General features: G+C 37.3%; 1 protein-coding gene across 1 annotated transcript in view; it reads right to left on the bottom strand.

Annotated features, from left to right (window-relative positions):
• Positions 1–17,529: 17,529 nt before the first annotated feature.
• The window catches only part of LOC139780518 (neprilysin-1-like), a 127,692-nt gene continuing 125,514 nt past the window's right edge, over positions 17,530–19,707 (bottom strand). Inside the window, exons 4-5 of the mRNA XM_071719181.1 lie at positions 18,830–19,146; positions 17,530–18,633 (exon numbers count right to left, since the gene is read on the bottom strand). Coding sequence (XP_071575282.1) covers positions 18,361–18,633; positions 18,830–19,146 — 590 coding nt within the window. The 3' untranslated portion in view covers positions 17,530–18,360. The remainder of the gene's footprint in view (positions 18,634–18,829; positions 19,147–19,707) is intronic.

Genomic DNA, 19,707 nt, shown 5'->3' with positions numbered 1-19,707 from the left:
AAAAAATATTAAATTAATTTTAAGTTATATGTAAAAGATAAAAAGAATATTTTTGTTTACAGTATCTGTTTTAAAATTGAAGTAGCATGACAGTATTGACATTATTTAACCAATTCTTTGCAATTATTTTTGCCCATACCAAAATTTTTTTTTTTTTTAGAATGGATGTTAATGATTTGGATTTAGTATCTTGTACTGATACTAAATGGTTGTGAAAAATGCCACATGCAAAATCTATGGAAAAATATACGCCAAGCCCATTATATGAACACGAATGTTTAAATAAAAAATTTAAGAAAGAATACATTGCTACGTTAACGAAAGAACAAAGAAAAGAAATAAATGAACTTCTTATTACCAACAACCAGAACTCAGCTTTGTACAAGCATATGTATGGATAATTTTGATCAAATCTTTTTTAAAGTAACTTTTAATCAATCAAATTAAAACAAACGAGTTGATTGTGAGACTGGATTTTTGATAGATTTCATTGTATATACAGGCTCAGATACCGATTATGAAAAGTTTGGTTTGGGTATTTCTGGCGATATTGTAGCTCATTTCCTAAAGCCTTATTTCAACAAAGGTCATGTCATTTATGTGGATAATTGGTATTCATCTCCACAGCTGGCTGAATTTCTACACGACCACAATACAGGAATGTGTGGAACTGTGAGAAAAAATAGGAAATGTATGCCAAATCTAGGAAATAAATTGAATAGAGGTGAGATTCAGGTTGCACACAATAACGTCTGGTTAGTCATGAAATGGATGGATAAAAAAGAAGTGTACATGATTACAACAGTCCATGAAGTCGGATTTTGTCTTACTGGAAAAAAACATTGGAAAACTGGAGAAAATATCATGAAACCAGTTTGTGTCCATGAGTATAATCAAAATATGAGAGGAATCGATAATATAGATAGGCAGTTATCTCTGACAGAGACCATAAGAAAGTCAATGAAATGGTATAAAAAATTTTTTTTTCACTTAGTGGATTTGTCATTGACAAATGCCCATGTACTGTACAATCAAAGTACAGAAAAAAAACTTTCCTTTCCTGAATTTCGTTTAGCAGTGGTCAGAGAATTGCTCAAACTTGGAGTTGATGAACATTCATATTCAGTTGAGTCAAGTAATTTACGACTAACAGGACGTCATTTTCCTATTCAAATCCAGAACGAAGATTCGTCTAAATTTCTTCAGCGTCAGTGTAAACTCTGCGCAATGAGCAAAATAAAACGACGCTCTACATATAAATGCAATGTCTGTTGTGAAGCTCTATGTATTACACCATGTTTTGAGACTTATCATACAAAACCCAAACTACCATAGAACTCAGAAAAAATTCCTCAAAAGTGAATCCAAAGACGAATAGGAAGAAGTAAAAAAAATATATTAGAAAAAAAATAAAATTTTATAAATTATAAAAATTTTAAAAATAACAAAAAAAATAAAAATAACAAAAATAACAAAAAAAATAACAAAAAAAGAACAAATGGAGCCACACTGTCTCTCTACGTCCCCGCCGTTGGCTCTGGGTAATGCTGAAGGAGAGTCATATGATGACATGCTTGTAAGCCTCATCTCGGCGCATGGGTATGAGAATTGAATATTCTCAAAAACCGACCTAAGTATCGTATTCAGCGACCATGAAAACCTATAGAAACAGACTTTTGGGCGAAACTACGACTTTTGAATTTTTTCCTACCGTTAACTGCCGGAAAGACTAAATATAGTCTCTACGTGTGATCGGAACTTTGTATCGGTTATATGTAAGATATAAGCACAACAATTTGAGGACTTTCTAAGAGGATTAAAGCTCATCAAATGCCGGCGGTCTAAAGGTTAAGTGAAAATCAAGGAAAAAAATTAAAAATAACGTTTGGCGGACGTTAAAAACTGTTTTCAATTACGCTGACAATACATTGAAGATGAGTAAGTGTCAGCATAAGTTAGAAAGACTTTTTTTTATAAGAAATTAATGTTTTGTGTTTTCGAAATTTGAAAAAATACCGCCGGCATTAGCGTTACCCAAAGCGTACCACGAGGAGGTTGCCCGGTCGGATTTACGCTTTGTTATGCGCGCGTGCGCGCGCGTGTGTGTATGTGTGTCATTCAGCTGAGACCCCGCGACTCGTCACTTTCGCAGTATTTTATGACTCCAAACTCATTCATGACTGTGTGTGTGTGTGTGTGTGTGTGTGTGTGTGTGTGTGTGTGTGTGTGTGCGCGCGCGCGTGTGTGTGTGTATGTGTGTGTGCGTGTGCGTGCGTTTGTGGGTGAGTGGATGGGTAGTCGTAGGTTGTAAAATGAATTTAATAATGCGTGTTCCCGCCTCTATTCAATATGACCTCTCGTAATCGGTTTTGCATATTGATACAACGCCGTATCGCTATTTGAGGGATTTGCTGCCAAGTTTCCCGAAGGGCTCTGGCAAGCGAAGCCAAATCAAGAATATTACGATAATTTTCGCGCAATCTTCGCTCTAACATGTCCCAAATATGCTCGATTGGATTCAAATCGGGACTCACTGGCGGATGCAATAGAGTCTCAATTAGATGATCCCTCAGAAACTGCTGGGTATAAAAAGCCGTGTGCGGTCGTGCGTTGTCGTGTAATAGACGAAATCTCTGACCGATTCGATTTCTCATAGATAGAACGTAAAGTTGCAGTATCTCATGGACATATCGTCTAGAAGTCAATCCCTGGTGAGGGATGATTATTAAAGGTGTCCGTGAAAATCGAGATATTCCTGCCCACACCATTACAGAACCACCATGAAAAGCTCGAATTGGCCTGCTACAACCATTCAAATAGCGCTCCCCTCGACGCCGCCAAACACGGATTTGTCTGTCATTTCCAAATAGGCAAAATCTAGACTCGTCCGTAAACAGTACAGAGTTCCATTGCCTTTGTCGTCTATTAATTAACGAATATGCATAATTTAATCGTAGGCGACGATGACGGCGGGTAAGGTACGGAACTTGCACTGGTTGACGAGCGTGAAATCCCGCTCTTCTTAAACGATTCCTTACTGTTGAAGTGGAAATCGGACGTTGTCGGCCTTGATTAATACGACCAGCATTTACACATGCGGATGCAGAGCGGTCCTGTAAAGCATGTCGGACGATCGCTCGATCTTCACGACTGCTTGTAGCATGAGGACGGCCCTGACCTGGTCGTCTTCGGTATGTGCCAGTCTGTCAAAACCGGGAATAAATCCGATTAACAACTGACGGGCTCACTCCAAAACAATTGGCGACGTACTTTTGACTGTGATTCTCCTCAAGGAGAGTCACAATGCGGGCACAATCCAGCTCAGATAAATGACGACGCGGCATCTCAAAAAAGCAACCAAAAAGGATGTAAAAAGATTTGCTCTTATGTTCCGAACTGCTCTGACGGAGCAGTCAGTTCATATAGGGGGATTGAAAAGAGTCGTCCAAATTCTGATCGCAAATTTTCGTTGTCTGCAGTCGCTCTACGCGAGCAGTAAGATGCCCTTTGAATAGTGTAGACGCAAGCGTTTTTGCGGGTAGTCAGGTGAGTGCACCGACGAAACGCGCAGATGTCGCTGCAGCGGAAACGCGACAACCCAAATAGTGGCAGGGATAACGCATAGTGGTGGGGCTAACGCACACAGAGGCGCTGCAGCGACATCTGCGCGTTCCGTCGTTGCACTCGCCTGACTACCCGCAAAAACGCTTGCGCCTACACTATTCAAAGGGCATCTTACTGCTCGCGTAGAGCGACTGCAGACAACGAAAATTTGCGATCAAAATTTGGACGACTCTTTTCAATCCCCCTATATGAACTGACTGCTCCGTCAGAGCAGTTCGGAACATAAGAGCAAATCTTTTTACATCCTTTTTGGTTGCTTTTTTGAGATGCCGCGTCGTCATTTATCTGAGGTGGATTGTGCCCGCATTGTGACTCTCCTTGAGGAGAATCACAGTCAAAGGTACGTCGCCAATTGTTTCGAAGTGAGCCCGTCAGTTATTAATCGGATTTATTCTCGGTTTCGACAGACTGGCACATACCGAAGACGACCAGGTCAGGGCCGTCCTCATGCTACAAGCAGTCGTGAAGATCGAGCGATCGTCCGACATGCTTTACAGGACCGCTCTGCATCCGCATGTGTAAATGCTGGTCGTATTAATCAAGGCCGACAACGTCCGATTTCCACTTCAACAGTAAGGAATCGTTTAAGAAGAGCGGGATTTCACGCTCGTCGACCAGTGCAAGTTCCGTACCTTACCCGCCGTCATCGTCGCCTACGATTAAATTATGCATATTCGTTAATTAATAGACGACAAAGGCAATGGAACTCTGTACTGTTTACGGACGAGTCTAGATTTTGCCTATTTGGAAATGACAGACGAATCCGTGTTTGGCGGCGTCGAGGGGAGCGCTATTTGAATGATTGTAGCAGGCCAATTCGAGCTTTTCATGGTGGTTCTGTAATGGTGTGGGCAGAAATATCTCGATTTTCACGGACACCTTTAATAATCATCCCTCACCAGGATTGACTTCTAAACGATATGTCCATGAGATACTGCAACCTTAAGTTCTATCTATGAGAAATCGAATCGGTCAGAGGTTTCGTCTATTACACGACAACGCACGACCGCACATGGTTTTTTATACCCAGCAGTTTCTGAGGGATCTTCAAATCGAGACTCTATTGCATCCGCCAGTGAGTCCCGATTTGAATCCAATCGAGCATATTTGGGACATGTTAGAGCGAAGATTGCGCGAAAATTATCGTAATATTCCCGATTTGGCTTCGCTTGCCAGAGCCCTTCGGGAAACTTGGCAGCAAATCCCTCAAATAGCGATACGGCGTTGTATTAATATGCGAAACCGATTACGAGAGGTCATATTGAATAGAGGCGGGAACACGCATTATTAAATTCAGAGCCGGAATTTAGTTGCACATTTCGGGCCGATTCCCGAGGCGACGCCTCCCATACCCCCACTTTGTACCAATTTGTACATGTAATATGTATATATAATGTATGTGAGGTACAAGAGGGTGGCAGTGTGGTCTTGTGGTAAAGCGCCAGACTCGTAATCCCGAGGACCCGGGTTCGAGTCCACCTGACCACAGGAATTTTTATATTCCAAACTGCACCCCCCGCACGAGTGGGGCTCGTGCGGAGAAACTGGACTATCTTTCGGAGGAGAAATGGAGAAATTAAATTTGAATGTACTTCTTTGTATTTAGAAGTAAAAGAAATTTTATATAAAGGTCTTTCTCCATAGTGAGGAGAAATTAAATTTGAAATTGGTCGTCAAGCTTGGGGAGCTTGGGAGTTTTGGGTCAACACAATACCAGTGCCAATGCTCGCTCTTGACATTTTTGATAAAGTTCTAACGACTGCTTTAATCAAAAAATCAAATTTTCGAAAATTTGATTTTTTGATTAAAGCAGTCGTTAAAACTTTATCAAGAACACAAAGCTGATCGCGGATGTAGAAGAGATGATAAATAAAAAAACCACTAGACCTTTATATGAAATTTCTTTTACTTCTAAATACAAAGAGGTACATTCAAATTTAATTTCTCCATTTCTCCTCCGAAAGATAGCCCAGTTTCTCCGCACGAGCCCCACTCGTGCGGGGAATGCAGTTTGGAATATAAAAATTCCTGTGGTCAGGTGGACTCAAACCCGGGTCCTCGGGATTACGAGTCTGGCGCTTTACCACAAGACCACACTGCCACCCTCTTGTACCTCACATACATTATATATACATATTACATGTACAAATTGGTACAAAGTGGGGGTATAGGAGGCGTCGCCTCGGGAATCGGCCTAAAATGTGCAACTAAATTCCGGCTCTGATTAAATTCATTTTACAACCTACGACCACCCATCCACTCACCCACAAACGCACGCACACGCACACACACATACACACACACACACGCGCGCGCGCGCGCACGCACACACACAGTCATGAATGAGTTTGGAGTCATAAAATACTGCGAAAGTGACGAGTCGCGGGGTCTCAGCTGAATGACACACATACACACACGCGCGCGCACGCGCGCATAACGAAGCGTAATTCCGACCGGGCAACCTCCTCGTGGTACGCTTTGGGTAACGCTAATGCCGGCGGTATTTTTTCAAATTTCGAAAACACAAAATATTAATTTCTTATAAAAAAAAGTCTTTCTAACTTATGCTGACACTTACTCATCTTCAATGTATTGTCAGCGTAATTGAAAACAGTTTTTTAACGTCCGCCAAACATTATTTTTAATTTTTTTCCTTGATTTTCACTGAAATTAAGCAATTTTACAATTTTTTGTACGTTTTGCCCTGTAAAACCATAGTGGCCACCATGAAGAAAATCTTATAGCTATTCGGCAAATTTTTTTTAAATGTAGGGTACTTAAAAATACAAAAAAGCGTAAAGAATAAATTTTTGTTGTTGTTCTGCACAATTGTTTTTTGGATCTAAATAAGAAAGTAAAAAATTGCAAATTTTTACGATATTTTTACTCACTTGTAATGTATCCAAAAATCTTTATGAAAAAATTGGCGATTATACCACTTGATAGAGCAAAGTTTTAACTTTAAGAATCCATTTTGCGAATTGCGGTACAATGATTTTTAACGGAGTTATGAGCAATCAAAGTCAAAATGCTAATTTCTTATTCAATCCGCGATAACTCAGTAACAAAAAATCGTAGAAACATTTTCAAAAAAAGATTTTGTAGGGAAAACTTCGAGCTTTCACATTGGAAAGTCAAAAAATTTCGCAGGATTTTTTTGGGCACGTGACAGGCCCACAAAGTGAGAAGAAAATTTCCCATTTTGTCCAGCTCGTGGTTTTCTATATGTAAAAATTACCAAACTTACAGAAACTAAAAGAAAATAGTGATCTTCTGAAAGTAGAGATTTCAAGCTTTAAAACCCTTTTTTAAAACTTAAATTTCGTTCATTTTTAACGAAGATACAGCTGCTCAAATTTTGCCTAGTTTTTAAAAAAATTTAAGTGTTCCTTTAATTCTTGTGAGGAGTTTATATGTGACATCAATTAAGCGACTACGACAAAAATGTAAAACTGAACAAGGCACAAAGGGCAAAATTAATCGTTAACAGCTACAAGATCTACATACAAGGCGATACGCCAAACACGCCGTTTTTCGCCTAAAAGGCATATCTTTAAAATATGTCACACACACACACACACATATATGCGCGCGCGCGCGCGCGCACGGACGAAAGGTAACATTACCCACACAGCAAAATATATCTGAGATATAGGGCGGTATTCATAGTCGGATCTTATTTCAAGACCGTCTTAAGTAATGTCGTAAGCGTTCACACGACATTTAACGTCAGTAGTTATAATATCGATGTTATAATTTCGGCGTAAATCTGGCCATGTAAACGTAGTCTATGCCTACAATTTTAGGTCAAATCTGAGATATCTTATTTTCAGATATTCACAGAATATCTGCAGGACATCATTACTCGATATCACATTATATCTTTGAAAAATATATTTCTGCAACATTTGCATACGAATATATGGCTGATTCACACAGTCAGATCTTATTATATTTTATAAAAATCAACTCAAATTTATTCCTAGCCAATAAAACAATTCGTACAGCATCTTAAGATAAACTTCAGACGATCTGAAATATGTATAAGATCTGACTATGAATACCGGCCGGTTTATATAAATATACAAGGTGAATCATTTTAATCGACGCAAGCAAATATCTTGAAAGATATGGAAGATACGAAGAAACGTTTCAGACAAAAGTTACACTGTTTCAAGGGAGACATAAGATGGCAATGATTTGACCTGGATGGTCATTTGAAAGTCATGTGAACGTCACCTTCAATTTCTTAAAGGAACCCCTCATATTATAGTATATTGTAAGATACGAAGGACCGTAGGGCTGTGACATAGATAGGAAAGCAGGGAAATTAACGGGGGTAACGCCACCCTTGAGGCCCTAAAGTTATATCTAAGTTTGGGAATTTTTTGTGGGCAGATGAATAGCTTTATTTAAAAAAAACATAAACTACTTTATTGTACACATACTCAACTATAAAAAAAATTATTTATTAGTCACAATTGTTCAAAATGGCGGCGTACTGGCACACTTCCGCAATCGACTTTTTCCGAAGACGTGATTTTGTGTGCAAGATTTCTCTGATATATGGTTTACCCTAGAACAAAAATCCAAAAATTTCTATTTTCTATATTGATTGTAGTTACAAAGTACGTAGCCGTTTTAAAAAATATCCGTTTTTTTCAAAATGACAGCTATTTTTAGAAAAAGTGCATTTTTTGGTCAAACATTTGATTTAAAAAAATTGTGATTGCAAAAAGAGTTTTCAATATTTCGCAAAAATCCTACGTACTTTGTTGCGCGACATATAGAAGAGGATCATGTTAAAATTTCAGGTAAATGTCTGGATTAAGGGCGATCTCACCGATTTCAATGACCTTGATATATGTTGTCAAGGTCATGACCCCGAGTGACCTTCAGAAGGTTTTAGCCGTCGCTCGTTATTCGTTAAAAAGTTATTAACAAAAAAAAGTTTGGAAAATATAGCAGTTATTTTGAGTATTGGAAGGCATAAATAACTAATATATATGTCGAAATAGTTCACGTATACACTTTTTACGCGAAACGAGGTGCCACATGGGTTCGTGACGCGCAATACATTTAACTGTGAATCATAAAATGAATTTTGTAGATCCCGAGAGTGGTGCACACACGCAAAATATTAAACGTTGTTGGCGTGAAACACGTGCAAATATTTCACGGTATGGAACTCGAAAAGAACATTATGTAGGGTATTTAGCAGAATTTTTAATTCGCCGACGTTACAATCATTGTGAAAGAATAGAAGCTTTTTTCAATATTATTGCAACTATGTATCCAATATCTGAATAATAAAACGTATGTATACTTATAATGCATATCACTTACAATTAACTTTCAATGATGAACATACACGGAAAGACTCGCGCCCGACGAAACGCTTGGCTACGAAACAGGCAAAAGCACGTTGCTGCGGCGACCACCGGATGGCGCGTCTATACCATCGAACGTCAGTGTTATTTTGGTACAATGAAATCGCGTCTCTATTGCCAACTGTTTTTGTGGTCGAGACACGTGTTTTCGAAGTCACATTAGCACGGCGTTTTCCGCTGCAAATTGCCCGGTGTTTTCCGCGTCCCGCGATTTCAACTTCAATTTTGCAGTTTTTGATTGTGGAATTGTTGAAGAGTGTGTGTCAGTGCAGTGTTTTCTCTAATTGTGGTATAACCAATAACCACAATTCGAGAAAACACTGCACTGACACACACTCTTCAACAATTCCACAATCAAAAACTGCAAAATTGAAGTTGAAATCGCGGGACGCGGAAAACACCGGGCAATTTGCAGCGGAAAACGCCGTGCTAATGTGACTTCGAAAACACGTGTCTCGACCACGAAAACAGTTGGCAATAGAGACGCTATTTCATTGCACCAAAAAAACACTGACGTTCGATGGTATAGACGCGCCATCCGGTGGTCGCCGCAGCAACGTGCTTTTGCCTGCTTCGTAGCCGAGCGTTTCGTCGGGCGCGAGTCTTTCCGTGTATCTTATATAACATATCAAAGTACATGCGTAACTTACATAGATTAGATGACGCGCTTTAAACACTTAAATACTTTTAAAGCGCGTCACTAACCTACATAGGTTTGATGACGCGCTTTAAACACTTAAATACTTTTAAAGCGCGTCATCTAACCTATGTAGGTTAGTGACGCGCTTTAAACAGTTAAATACTTTTAAAGCGCGTCACTCTATATATAATGTTTCATTATGTATATATATATATATAAACGAGCTTGTAAAACGCGTCACGAACCCATGTGGCACCTCGTTTCGCGTGGAAAGTGTATGCGTGAACTATTTCGACATATATATTTGTCATTTATGCCTTCCAATACTCAAAATAACTGCTATATTTTCCAAACTTTCTTTTGTTAATAACTTTTTAACGAATAACGAGCGTCGGCTAAAACCTTCTGAAGGTCACTTGGGGTCATGACCTTGACAACATATATCAAGGTCATTGAAATCAGTGAGGTTGCCCTTAATCCAGACATTTACCAAATTTCAAATCAATCGGATAAAAATTGTAAGAATAGCGTTGCACGCAAATTTTAAAAAGTGCGTTTTGCGGAAGTGAGCCAGTACGCCGCCATTTTAAACAATTATGACTAATAAAATTTTTTTTTATTGTTAAGTATGTGTACAATAAAGTAGTTTATGTTTTTTTAAAAATAAAGCTATTCATTTGCCCACAAAAATTCCCAAATTTAGATATAACTTTAGGGCCTCAGGGGTGGCGTTACCCCTTAACGTAGAGGAGCAGTCGTGGGGTAGCAGCCTAAGTGCTAGGCGTGTGAACGAAGGATCCCGAGTTCGAGTCCCGGTTGGCTCCGTTAATTTTTCCCGTCGCTTACAATATCGTTTGAAAGGGCATAAAAAGAGAAAAATTTTTGCGCAAACCAAAGATCGATACGTTGACTCGTTCAGGAGTTATTTAGGGTCAAAAATTGGTTTTTTCGAACTTTGACCCTAAATAATTCCCGAACGGGTTAACGTATCGACCTCTGGTTTGCGCCAAAAATTTTTTATGCCCTTTCAAACGATATACTACAATATGTAGGGTTTCACTTAAAATTTTTTAGTACCTCAGGGGACACCGTCTCAAAAATTTTAAATGGCACCCCCTATATTGTAGTATATTTTGTTTAAAAAGGCATAAGAGAAAACAATTTCTGACGCAAACCAGAGGTCGATACATTGATCCGTTCGGGAGTTATTTAGGGTCAAAATTCGAAAAAGCCAATTTTTTACCCTAAATAATAACTATCTAAATAACGGGTCAACGTATCAACCTCTGGTTTGCGCCAAAAATTTTTTCTTTTTATGCCCTTTCAAATGATATACTACCTATAATATAAGGAGTCCCATTTAAGAAATTAAAGGTGATGTTCACGTGACCTTCAAACCACCATCCAAGGTCAAATTATTGCCATCATCTTATGTCCCTTTTGAAACAGTACAACTTTTGTCTGAAATGTTTTTCTGTATCTTCCATATTTTTCGAGATATTTGCCTGCGTCGATTAAAATGACCCTGTATATAAAGGGTGCTCGATTTAATCTGTCCAGGCTGATATCTCGGAAACTATCCAAGCTAGACGAAAAATCAAAAAAGGTCCTTTAGTGGCTTTACTTCGAGATGATTTTCTGGGCGATAGAATCAAACCCTTACGTACTGGATTTCGAGGGGGAAGAAGGGCTCAAATTTTCCAAATAAAAATTCCCTGCAGGAATAACACCAATCGATAGGACTTGAAAAGACGAATCCAACGACCTATATTTTTATATGCTTTATATATCGCGAAAAAGAATTCCCTTTTGACGTTTCAAAAATACTGTGAGCGCTAGTAACGTGCGCTACCGCGACGCGGCTACATACGTCAGTACCTTCTCGTAAGCAAAAATCCTCACATACTGGGATAAAAGGCGAGCCTGTGAGACACTTGGCTCTAATATTTTTCGTGATGCCCCCGAGATATCATATAGTGCAGAGATGGTAAAATCATAATGTAACCAGTATGTTCACTCAACCCTTTTTTGTAGTTTGCGCCGATCCGTACTGCGCATCGCCATTCGATCAATTAGAGGATTTTTGTATGTGTGGTAGTGCACAGTCGGTATGATGCCACAGATGCTTCAAGATTTTCGCACATTTGAGGTGAAGTATTGGAAAATCAGTGTGACACGCAGAGACGCTTGTATATTGGAGAAAATTTTGGATAATTTTGATAAGATTTTCCAAGCTAAATAAAAGCAGAAGTTATAACCCTGAAAACCAGGGCCCCTTTCAACCGTTGATACGCCGATGGTCCCCCCAGAAACATGTCGGAAAATCGGAAACCAATAGTTCAAAGGTGCCGACAGAGAGTAGATGAGACCGGGGCGAAGTCGTCATCATTTTTTCGGTGCCGATTTTTAACAACAAAACAAATAATTTTAGTAAAATGTGGTATACTGTTGTAAAGAGTGAACCCTTGGCTATAAAATTTATAACGACATTTTTCTACGTCGCTTTGTTCAACTGGTATAGAGTGAAAACGACAAAGGTGCAAAAATTGAAATGTCAAAATTGCCGGGGCGGAGTCGTCACTCAATTCTCGATTCTGAACTTTAAATGAAGATTCATATTTCCGATCATGAAAAATGATGGGATACATTTTATTAATTATTTTTTAATAAAAAAATGGAAACATTAATTAAAAACACGTGGCGTAAAATAATTACAAGAAAAGCGCACACACTTATGTGCCCTATGCTCGCACAAAATGCACTGTTTCTCGTCAGCTCTATTCTGTCATCTCTGAGCACACGCAACACATATTAGCCAAGTCCTCGCCGAAATTCGACCACTGCTGCTTCTTTGACTTTGATTTTCGCCCGAAGCCTCCATGATATAACTTGGTGACGACTTCGCCCCGGACACCGATTTTAAGTTTGATCGCTCATGAAATATTAGAAATCAACAAAAATAAAAAATTCACTGGATTCGTGTTCAGCATGCATTACTCTTCAGAATTAGGCCAGTCAAGTTACGGATTATTTAGGGCTTAAATCGAATTTGAATTCGAGCTCTTAATTTATATGCCATTCGATAGGAAATGGCACTGATAAAAACATATCAATTTTGTGGTTCGTCAACCCTGTTCGATTTTGCAAAAAAAACTAAAAACCATAAAAAATTGGCCCCTTTCGACCTCTTACTCGAAACGCTGCGAAAACCGTTTGAGATACAGCAAAATTGCACATAAACAATTTTGTAGAGAATTAAATTTCCTATAAAAAAGTTCAGGAAGGCATTTCTCTAAAATCAATAGCTTAGGCGTGAGTGGCGCCCGAAGTTGCGCGATCGAAAAGTGACTCTCGGCGAATTCGCAAGTTGCTCCGGTTAGTTGTAAAATTCAATATCGGTACTTCAGCATTGAATAAAAAATCTCCCAAAATTCAAGGCTTAACTAGCTATAATAGGAAAGCTATTTCTGGGATCAAACATTTTTTTATCGATAAATTCGAATTATGACAGCTATGTGACAAAACATTTTTTTTGTTCGATATTGTAACTTTGATCAGTCATATCTCGGAAAGTATTAATCGAATGATGATAAAAAAATTTCATTTTATAGGTAATTTTATTCTCTAAATATATTCAATCTCTTTATATTTCGCCGTAAGTGCAACCGTTGGCCTGCCAACTTTGAATCAAGACAACATTGTACCTTTGACAGAGATTTACGGTGTAAATAATTTGTTATTATTATTAATATTAGATATGCCTTGAATCGACTGTGCAAGTGGTAGGTCTCACGAATATTTCTAATTTTTTATGATTTTTCTTTTATTTTTAATTTATCAATTGTTATAAACAATTTTATCCGTATTTTGATAGTTGTTAAAAATGCTCTATATTTTTGCAAATTCAAACCTCTTCAGCAAAATAATTGAAAAAATTTCTAACCGTCCAAATTTACATTTTTTTTAGTTAATAAATGTTTAAACAATTATAAAAAAATTAATGGTCATTCTTTTTTATGGGTTTTTAAGCGCTACATTGTAGTATTATATTTAGAATTTTATTTTTAATTTCTCCCTGTTTTGTTAATTTATGTATTGTTATAAACAATTTCCGATAAACTTTGATATTTTATACCGATTTGTTTATTGTTTCCACATACAAAGAGGTTTGAATTTGCAAAAATATAGAGCATTTTTAACAACCATCAAAATATGGATAAAATTGTTTATAACAATTGATAAATTAAAAATATAAGAAAAGAAATTATAAAAAATTAGAAATATTCGTGAGACCTTCCATTTGCATAGTCGTTTCAAGGCATACCTAATAGGAAATTTAATTCTCTACAAAATTGTTTATGTGCAATTTTGCTGTATCTCAAACGGTTTTCGCAGCGTTTCGAGTAAGAGGTCGAACAGGGCCAATTTTTTATGGTTTTTAGTTTTTTTTTGCAAAAACGAGCAGGGTTGACGAATCACAAAATTGATATGTTTTTATCAGTGCCATTTACTATCAAATAGCATATAAATTAAGAGCCCGAATTCAAATTCGATTTAAAACCGTAACTTGATTGGCCTATCAGCAGAGAAAACAGCTCAGTGAGCGTTTAGTGATTATTGTTTTTGATTAGTACGTTCTCCTGGATCTATCAAAGGTCTAAAAGAATATTCCAAATCAGATAATCACTGCTTTCTTTGCTGAACATAACCTAGAATTTTTTAATGGAGAGGAGATTGCAAAGGAAATGGACGCTAAGCAATTTCTCTGACAATCTCGCTTTTAATCGCAACGTTATATCATGTGGAGGTGTTTATTGATTAGAGCTTATTGCATAAAATATATGTTATAACAATGTGGGTTGATGCACATGTGATGTGTTATTGTGCAATCTATATAAAAGTGACTATATTATAATAAAATGTTTTTTTGTTGCAATACAATTTTTTTGAAATTATAACTTTAAGTTTTATTAACATAAACCTTTCATTTATAAACCAAAATATAAAATATAAAGAACAAAAACATCCACAACATGATTTTAAAAGGCGACTAAAAGATGCCTAACGACAGATGTCTTTTAGTCATCTTATAAGTTTTGGCTATAAAACGACATTTAGTGCGGAACAAAAGGGACGCAAGTCATCTTTTAGTCGACTTTAAGCTCTAACAAAAAGACACTATATCAAAAATTTGTCATCTTTTAGTTCTCTTTTAGACATTTTTGTGTTCTCTGGGAACTAATTATTTCTGGACCTATGTTGATATAACTTTTTTTTTCTTCTCTAAGCACTAGGAATCCATTCCTCAAGTTTTGCCCACCATTTATGAAACACCCTGTATATTCTCTTCCTATCGCATTGCCTATTACATTATCTATTACATTACACGAGTTACCATTTTTCCTTTTGTGCTTTTTTTTATCACTTACATTTGCAACATATTCAATAATCCCACACAGCATACTTTATTCTGAGGATATCCCAAATTGTTCCAGATTTCTAATTGCGATCCCACGGATATCCCAGTATTAGTAGGTAGTGCCCGGGATATTCCAATAGGATATCAAGGCGGTGCATGACGGTAAAGCCAGCTCGTAAATAAATCTCAATTGAGGGCGAATATAAACAGGCTTCCGGCGAAGTAAAATCGCGACATCCGCGGGTCTTCGAACCTGGCAGAACGGCGCAAGGCTCAGCCTCACCCTTTTATGAAATTTACATCTAATTTATGCACGTAATTAAATAAATGGTCGCATTTAGCAAAATGTTTATTTTGCAACTTTTAAAAATTTTTTGAGCTGAGATTGGATTATTCTTTTAATTTGGAGGTAAATAATGTTAATAACAAAATTGAGAAGTTGAGTCGCCAACAAATAATTAACAATTAGCACAGGAGTTTTGTTCGACCAAACTGGCAATTTTATTATTCAAAAAACGCTACGTTTTAACCGCAAAATTCGGTCCTTTTCAAGCGTGTATAACTCACGAATATTAATTAGTTAGACATAGTTGCCAAAATACGCCGAATCTAAAAACTAAACATCGGATTTTGTAGAACGCGACAAACAGAATAAGTCAAGAAGCATTATATAAATCAAAAAACTTATATATTGGAGTGTTATTTCAAAAAATAAAAAACAGTTTCACTACATTTCCGTTGTCCGTAATTATATCAGAGGAACGAGTCCCTGTCGTGCGATGGTGAAATTGCGACTAACAAAAGAAAGGACGAAACAATAAACAGTGACTTCGAAATATAGCTGAAGTAGAGAGAGGGAAGCAGATGAGAAGGGGATATTACGTTTCCTTTATGATATGTTCATAGAGAGCATTGAAACCCTCCGTGTCCTTTTGCATATTAATGGTGTTGTCCGATTTTTTAATGAAGAACATCTCAGCTAATTCCCTCTTTCTAATCAGCCTTTCTTTGTGCATTATCTCTGGATTCCCCCAATCAAAGTCATGTCCCCGGGATATTCGATGTTCACTAACTACAGAGTGTTTGCCAGCTGGTTTTTTGATATCCTTCTGGTGTTCTTTCAGACGCGTGCAAAGATGCCTTTTTGTCTGCCCTATATATATGGCATTACAATCATTACAATTGATCTTATATACGATTTCCGTTTGTTTCAGATCATCGATTTTATCTTTACCACGTTTAATTAGGCAGTCCAATTTTTTGGGAATTGTGAATAGAGACATAATATGGCACTTACTCAGCGTGTGATTAATATTTTCGCTTAAACCCTTTATGTAAGGCAACGGCATGCACCTCTTTAAATCAAAATCTGTTTTGTCGTCCGTGGAGATGTTGTGTGGGGTATCACGTGTTTTTAAGAGATGTAACCTTTTTAAAATGTGTTTATTAATAATTTGTTTTGGAAAATTATTGTTATTTAAGATGTCTTTGACTATTTTGATATTATTGCTATGGAATCTTTTATCAGAAAGTAGTATCGCACGATCAACGAGACTAGTAATGGTATTCAACTTGTATTTTAAGGGGTGGTTCGAATAAAAATTTGTGTATCTTCCCGAGAACGTTTGTTTTCGATACCAATTCGTTAGCAGAGTATTGCCATTTCTTATGACAGTTGTGTCGAGGAAGTTAAAAGACCCGTTATTTTCAATTTCATATGTGAATTTAAGTCTAGGATGATAATCATTAAAAACTTTAAGTATCAAGTCCACATGTTTTCTCGGGACGACCGCGAAAATATCGTCCACATATCTGAAAAATACTGAGATGTTGAGATTTAAAAGATTCAAGCAATGTGTCTCTAGGTCGTCCATCACGATATCCGCAGTATCTGGAGATAACGGAGATCCCATTGGGCTACCGAAAATTTGTTCATATATTACCCCATTGAATACAAAACTCGTGGACGACAAAACCAGATCGATTGCATGTAAAAATTGTGGTAAAGTGAGATCAGTTTTTTTGGAAATGTGGAACCACCTCTTTTCGATACCCCTCAAAACCAAGTCCTTCGGTATGTTTGTAAATAAAGCTGTGACATCTAAAGGAAACGTAATATCCCCTTCTCATCTGCTTCCCTCTCTCTACTTCAGCTATATTTCGAAGTCACTGTTTATTGTTTCGTCCTTTCTTGTTAGTCGCAATTTCACCATCGCACGACAGGGACTCGTCCCTCTGATATAATTACGGACAACGGAAATGTAGTGAAACTGTTTTTTATTTTTTGAAATAACACTCCAATATGTAAGTTTTTTGATTTATATAATGCTTCTTGACTTATTCTGTTGGTCGCGTTCTACAAAATCCGATGTTTAGTTTTTAGATTCGGCGTATTTTGGCAACTATGTCTAACTAATTAATATTTGTGAGTTATACACGCTTGAAAAGGACCGAATTTTGCGGTTGAAACGTAGCGTCTTTTGAATAATAAAATTGCCAGTTTGGTCGAACAAAACTCCTGTGCTAATAATGTTAATGTCTAGGTGTAATGTCTATGCAATGTTCTTGCAACATTTCTGTGCTGTATGAAATAATTAATACATCTTGCGATATTTCTTGATCTGCCTGAAATATCCTCCGAACGTCGTCTAAGATGTCTGTAAGATAATATAACCGGACACTTGTGCATCTGCTGGATATCCACTGGACATCTGAGGCCATCTTGGGCCTCAGAGAAAAATGTCCTACGGTTATTGAGATATCCCAAAATGTCTGTAAGACGTCCCTCAGATGTGCTGCGTGGGATGTGATCACGTTTGAATAAAATAGTAGTTGAAAGACAAAAAGTATATATTGTGATATGGGAAAATGGATACTGACTGTATCTGTCGTATATTTAAGTAAAGGACTAGAAGAAACCTCTTCTTAAATATAAATCTAAATTTGCTCTCTTGATATTATAACGCGTGCCCATACAGCACACTTGTCCAAAAGCGGGACATAAGACGTCTAAAAGATGTTAAAAAGATGTCTTATGTCCCGATTTTGGACATGGTGCTATCTGGATGTATATTTACATCTCGTTCGATACGAATGTCATTAGATTTATATATGTACAACATAATGACTGAACATTTGACGTTGTTCAACGCTAAATGAATAGTCAAAGGACACAGGTTCTTAACTCCGGAATGGCTCGAAAACTTTTAGCTTCCGTAATTCTCTCTTCCCAATTTAAAATTGTGATTATATCAAGGTGATATATTTCATATATCATCAAACACGAACTACCAAACATTGCATTTTTTCTTGGGATTCATCGGCGAGTCTAACGGACAGTCGAAAGCCTTGGCAAAGTCTTCGCTGTTTGACAAAGGGCCCAGCACTCGTACCGATCCGGGCGAATGTACACTGCTACGGATCTTCGTAAGAGCGTCTTCCGGTCTCATAGAACCACACCAGATTTGTGCATAGTTGAGAAAGAACAACTGATCGTGCGTGAGGTTCACTCCCGGCAACAACGGTTCTTCGCCGTGAATAAAAACCCATTTCTTGTAAGCCTGTTTGATGAAGAGAAATTATTATTAACATTAAGCATGCTTTCAACACTAAAATTTAAAAATTTTATATCTTTAGATGTACTTTCAGTTAAAATTTTTCCAAAATGTACAATACGTAGAATATCTTGGTTCTCTTTGAAACTTTTGGTGTTTCTTAGGACATTGACTTGCAAATAGCGTATTTTTTTTTAATTACCCTGAAAGCCTGCTTGAGACCACCGTTATCGGCAATATTCTCTCCTTGAGTCATCCTACCGTTGATGTACAGATTCACTTCCTGCAATTTATACCTAGAGTACTGGTCCACGATGCACTGCGCTCTTTCACGAAACGCCTTAATAGTAGCATTGTTCCACCATTGCATTAGATTGCCGTCTTTGTCGAATTGACGACCCTTATCGTCGAAACCATGGGTGATTTCATGACCGATTACTACACCGATGCCGCCATAATTCAAGGATTTGGGAAAGTGTTGAGAGTAAAAAAGCGGTTGTAGAATGCCCGCAGGGAATACTGAAATGTCAAAACAATAATTACTACTATTACAAAATAATAATTACTGCTGTAAAGACTTTTTAATCGACACTACTGGTTATCATTATAATCGTCATGACAATACGACTATTGGTTTTGGTCAAATTAATCGTCAAGACTTTTCGACCATAGGTTTTAGTCCTTTTAAATTTTAATTTTGATGTTTATATGTATATCCTTATTTAAAATTTCTGTGTAAAGAATTCATTGCGAAAAATATTAACTCAAACGGAGTTCGAACCTGGAACTTCCGTCATTCCGCATGTCGTACCAATTTGATAAAGCATGTGGTAATATTTATCGCGATAAAACGTATTAAGGTGAATAGACAATAATAAGATTGAACAGTGATTATTTGGTCAATGGTGTATAATCAGTCTTTACTGTTTTGACGAAGTAAATGTTACTTTGTACTAGTAATGACTCATATATAAGCAAAAAAAAAAATTTGCCACAACTAATATAATGATTCGTATATGAGCATCATGAATAGTTCGCTAATTATGCATATTAAGACCCCACTCGCCAATGACCTTGACC

Source organism: Temnothorax nylanderi, unplaced genomic scaffold (assembly GCF_030848795.1).
Source record: "Temnothorax nylanderi isolate EJ_2023f unplaced genomic scaffold, tnyl_v1.0 TNYL_tig0282_pilon, whole genome shotgun sequence".
NCBI classification, from domain to species: domain Eukaryota; kingdom Metazoa; phylum Arthropoda; class Insecta; order Hymenoptera; family Formicidae; genus Temnothorax; species Temnothorax nylanderi.
The sequence above is the reverse complement of the archived record's forward strand: the minus strand, read 5'-3'. Positions and strand labels throughout refer to the sequence as shown.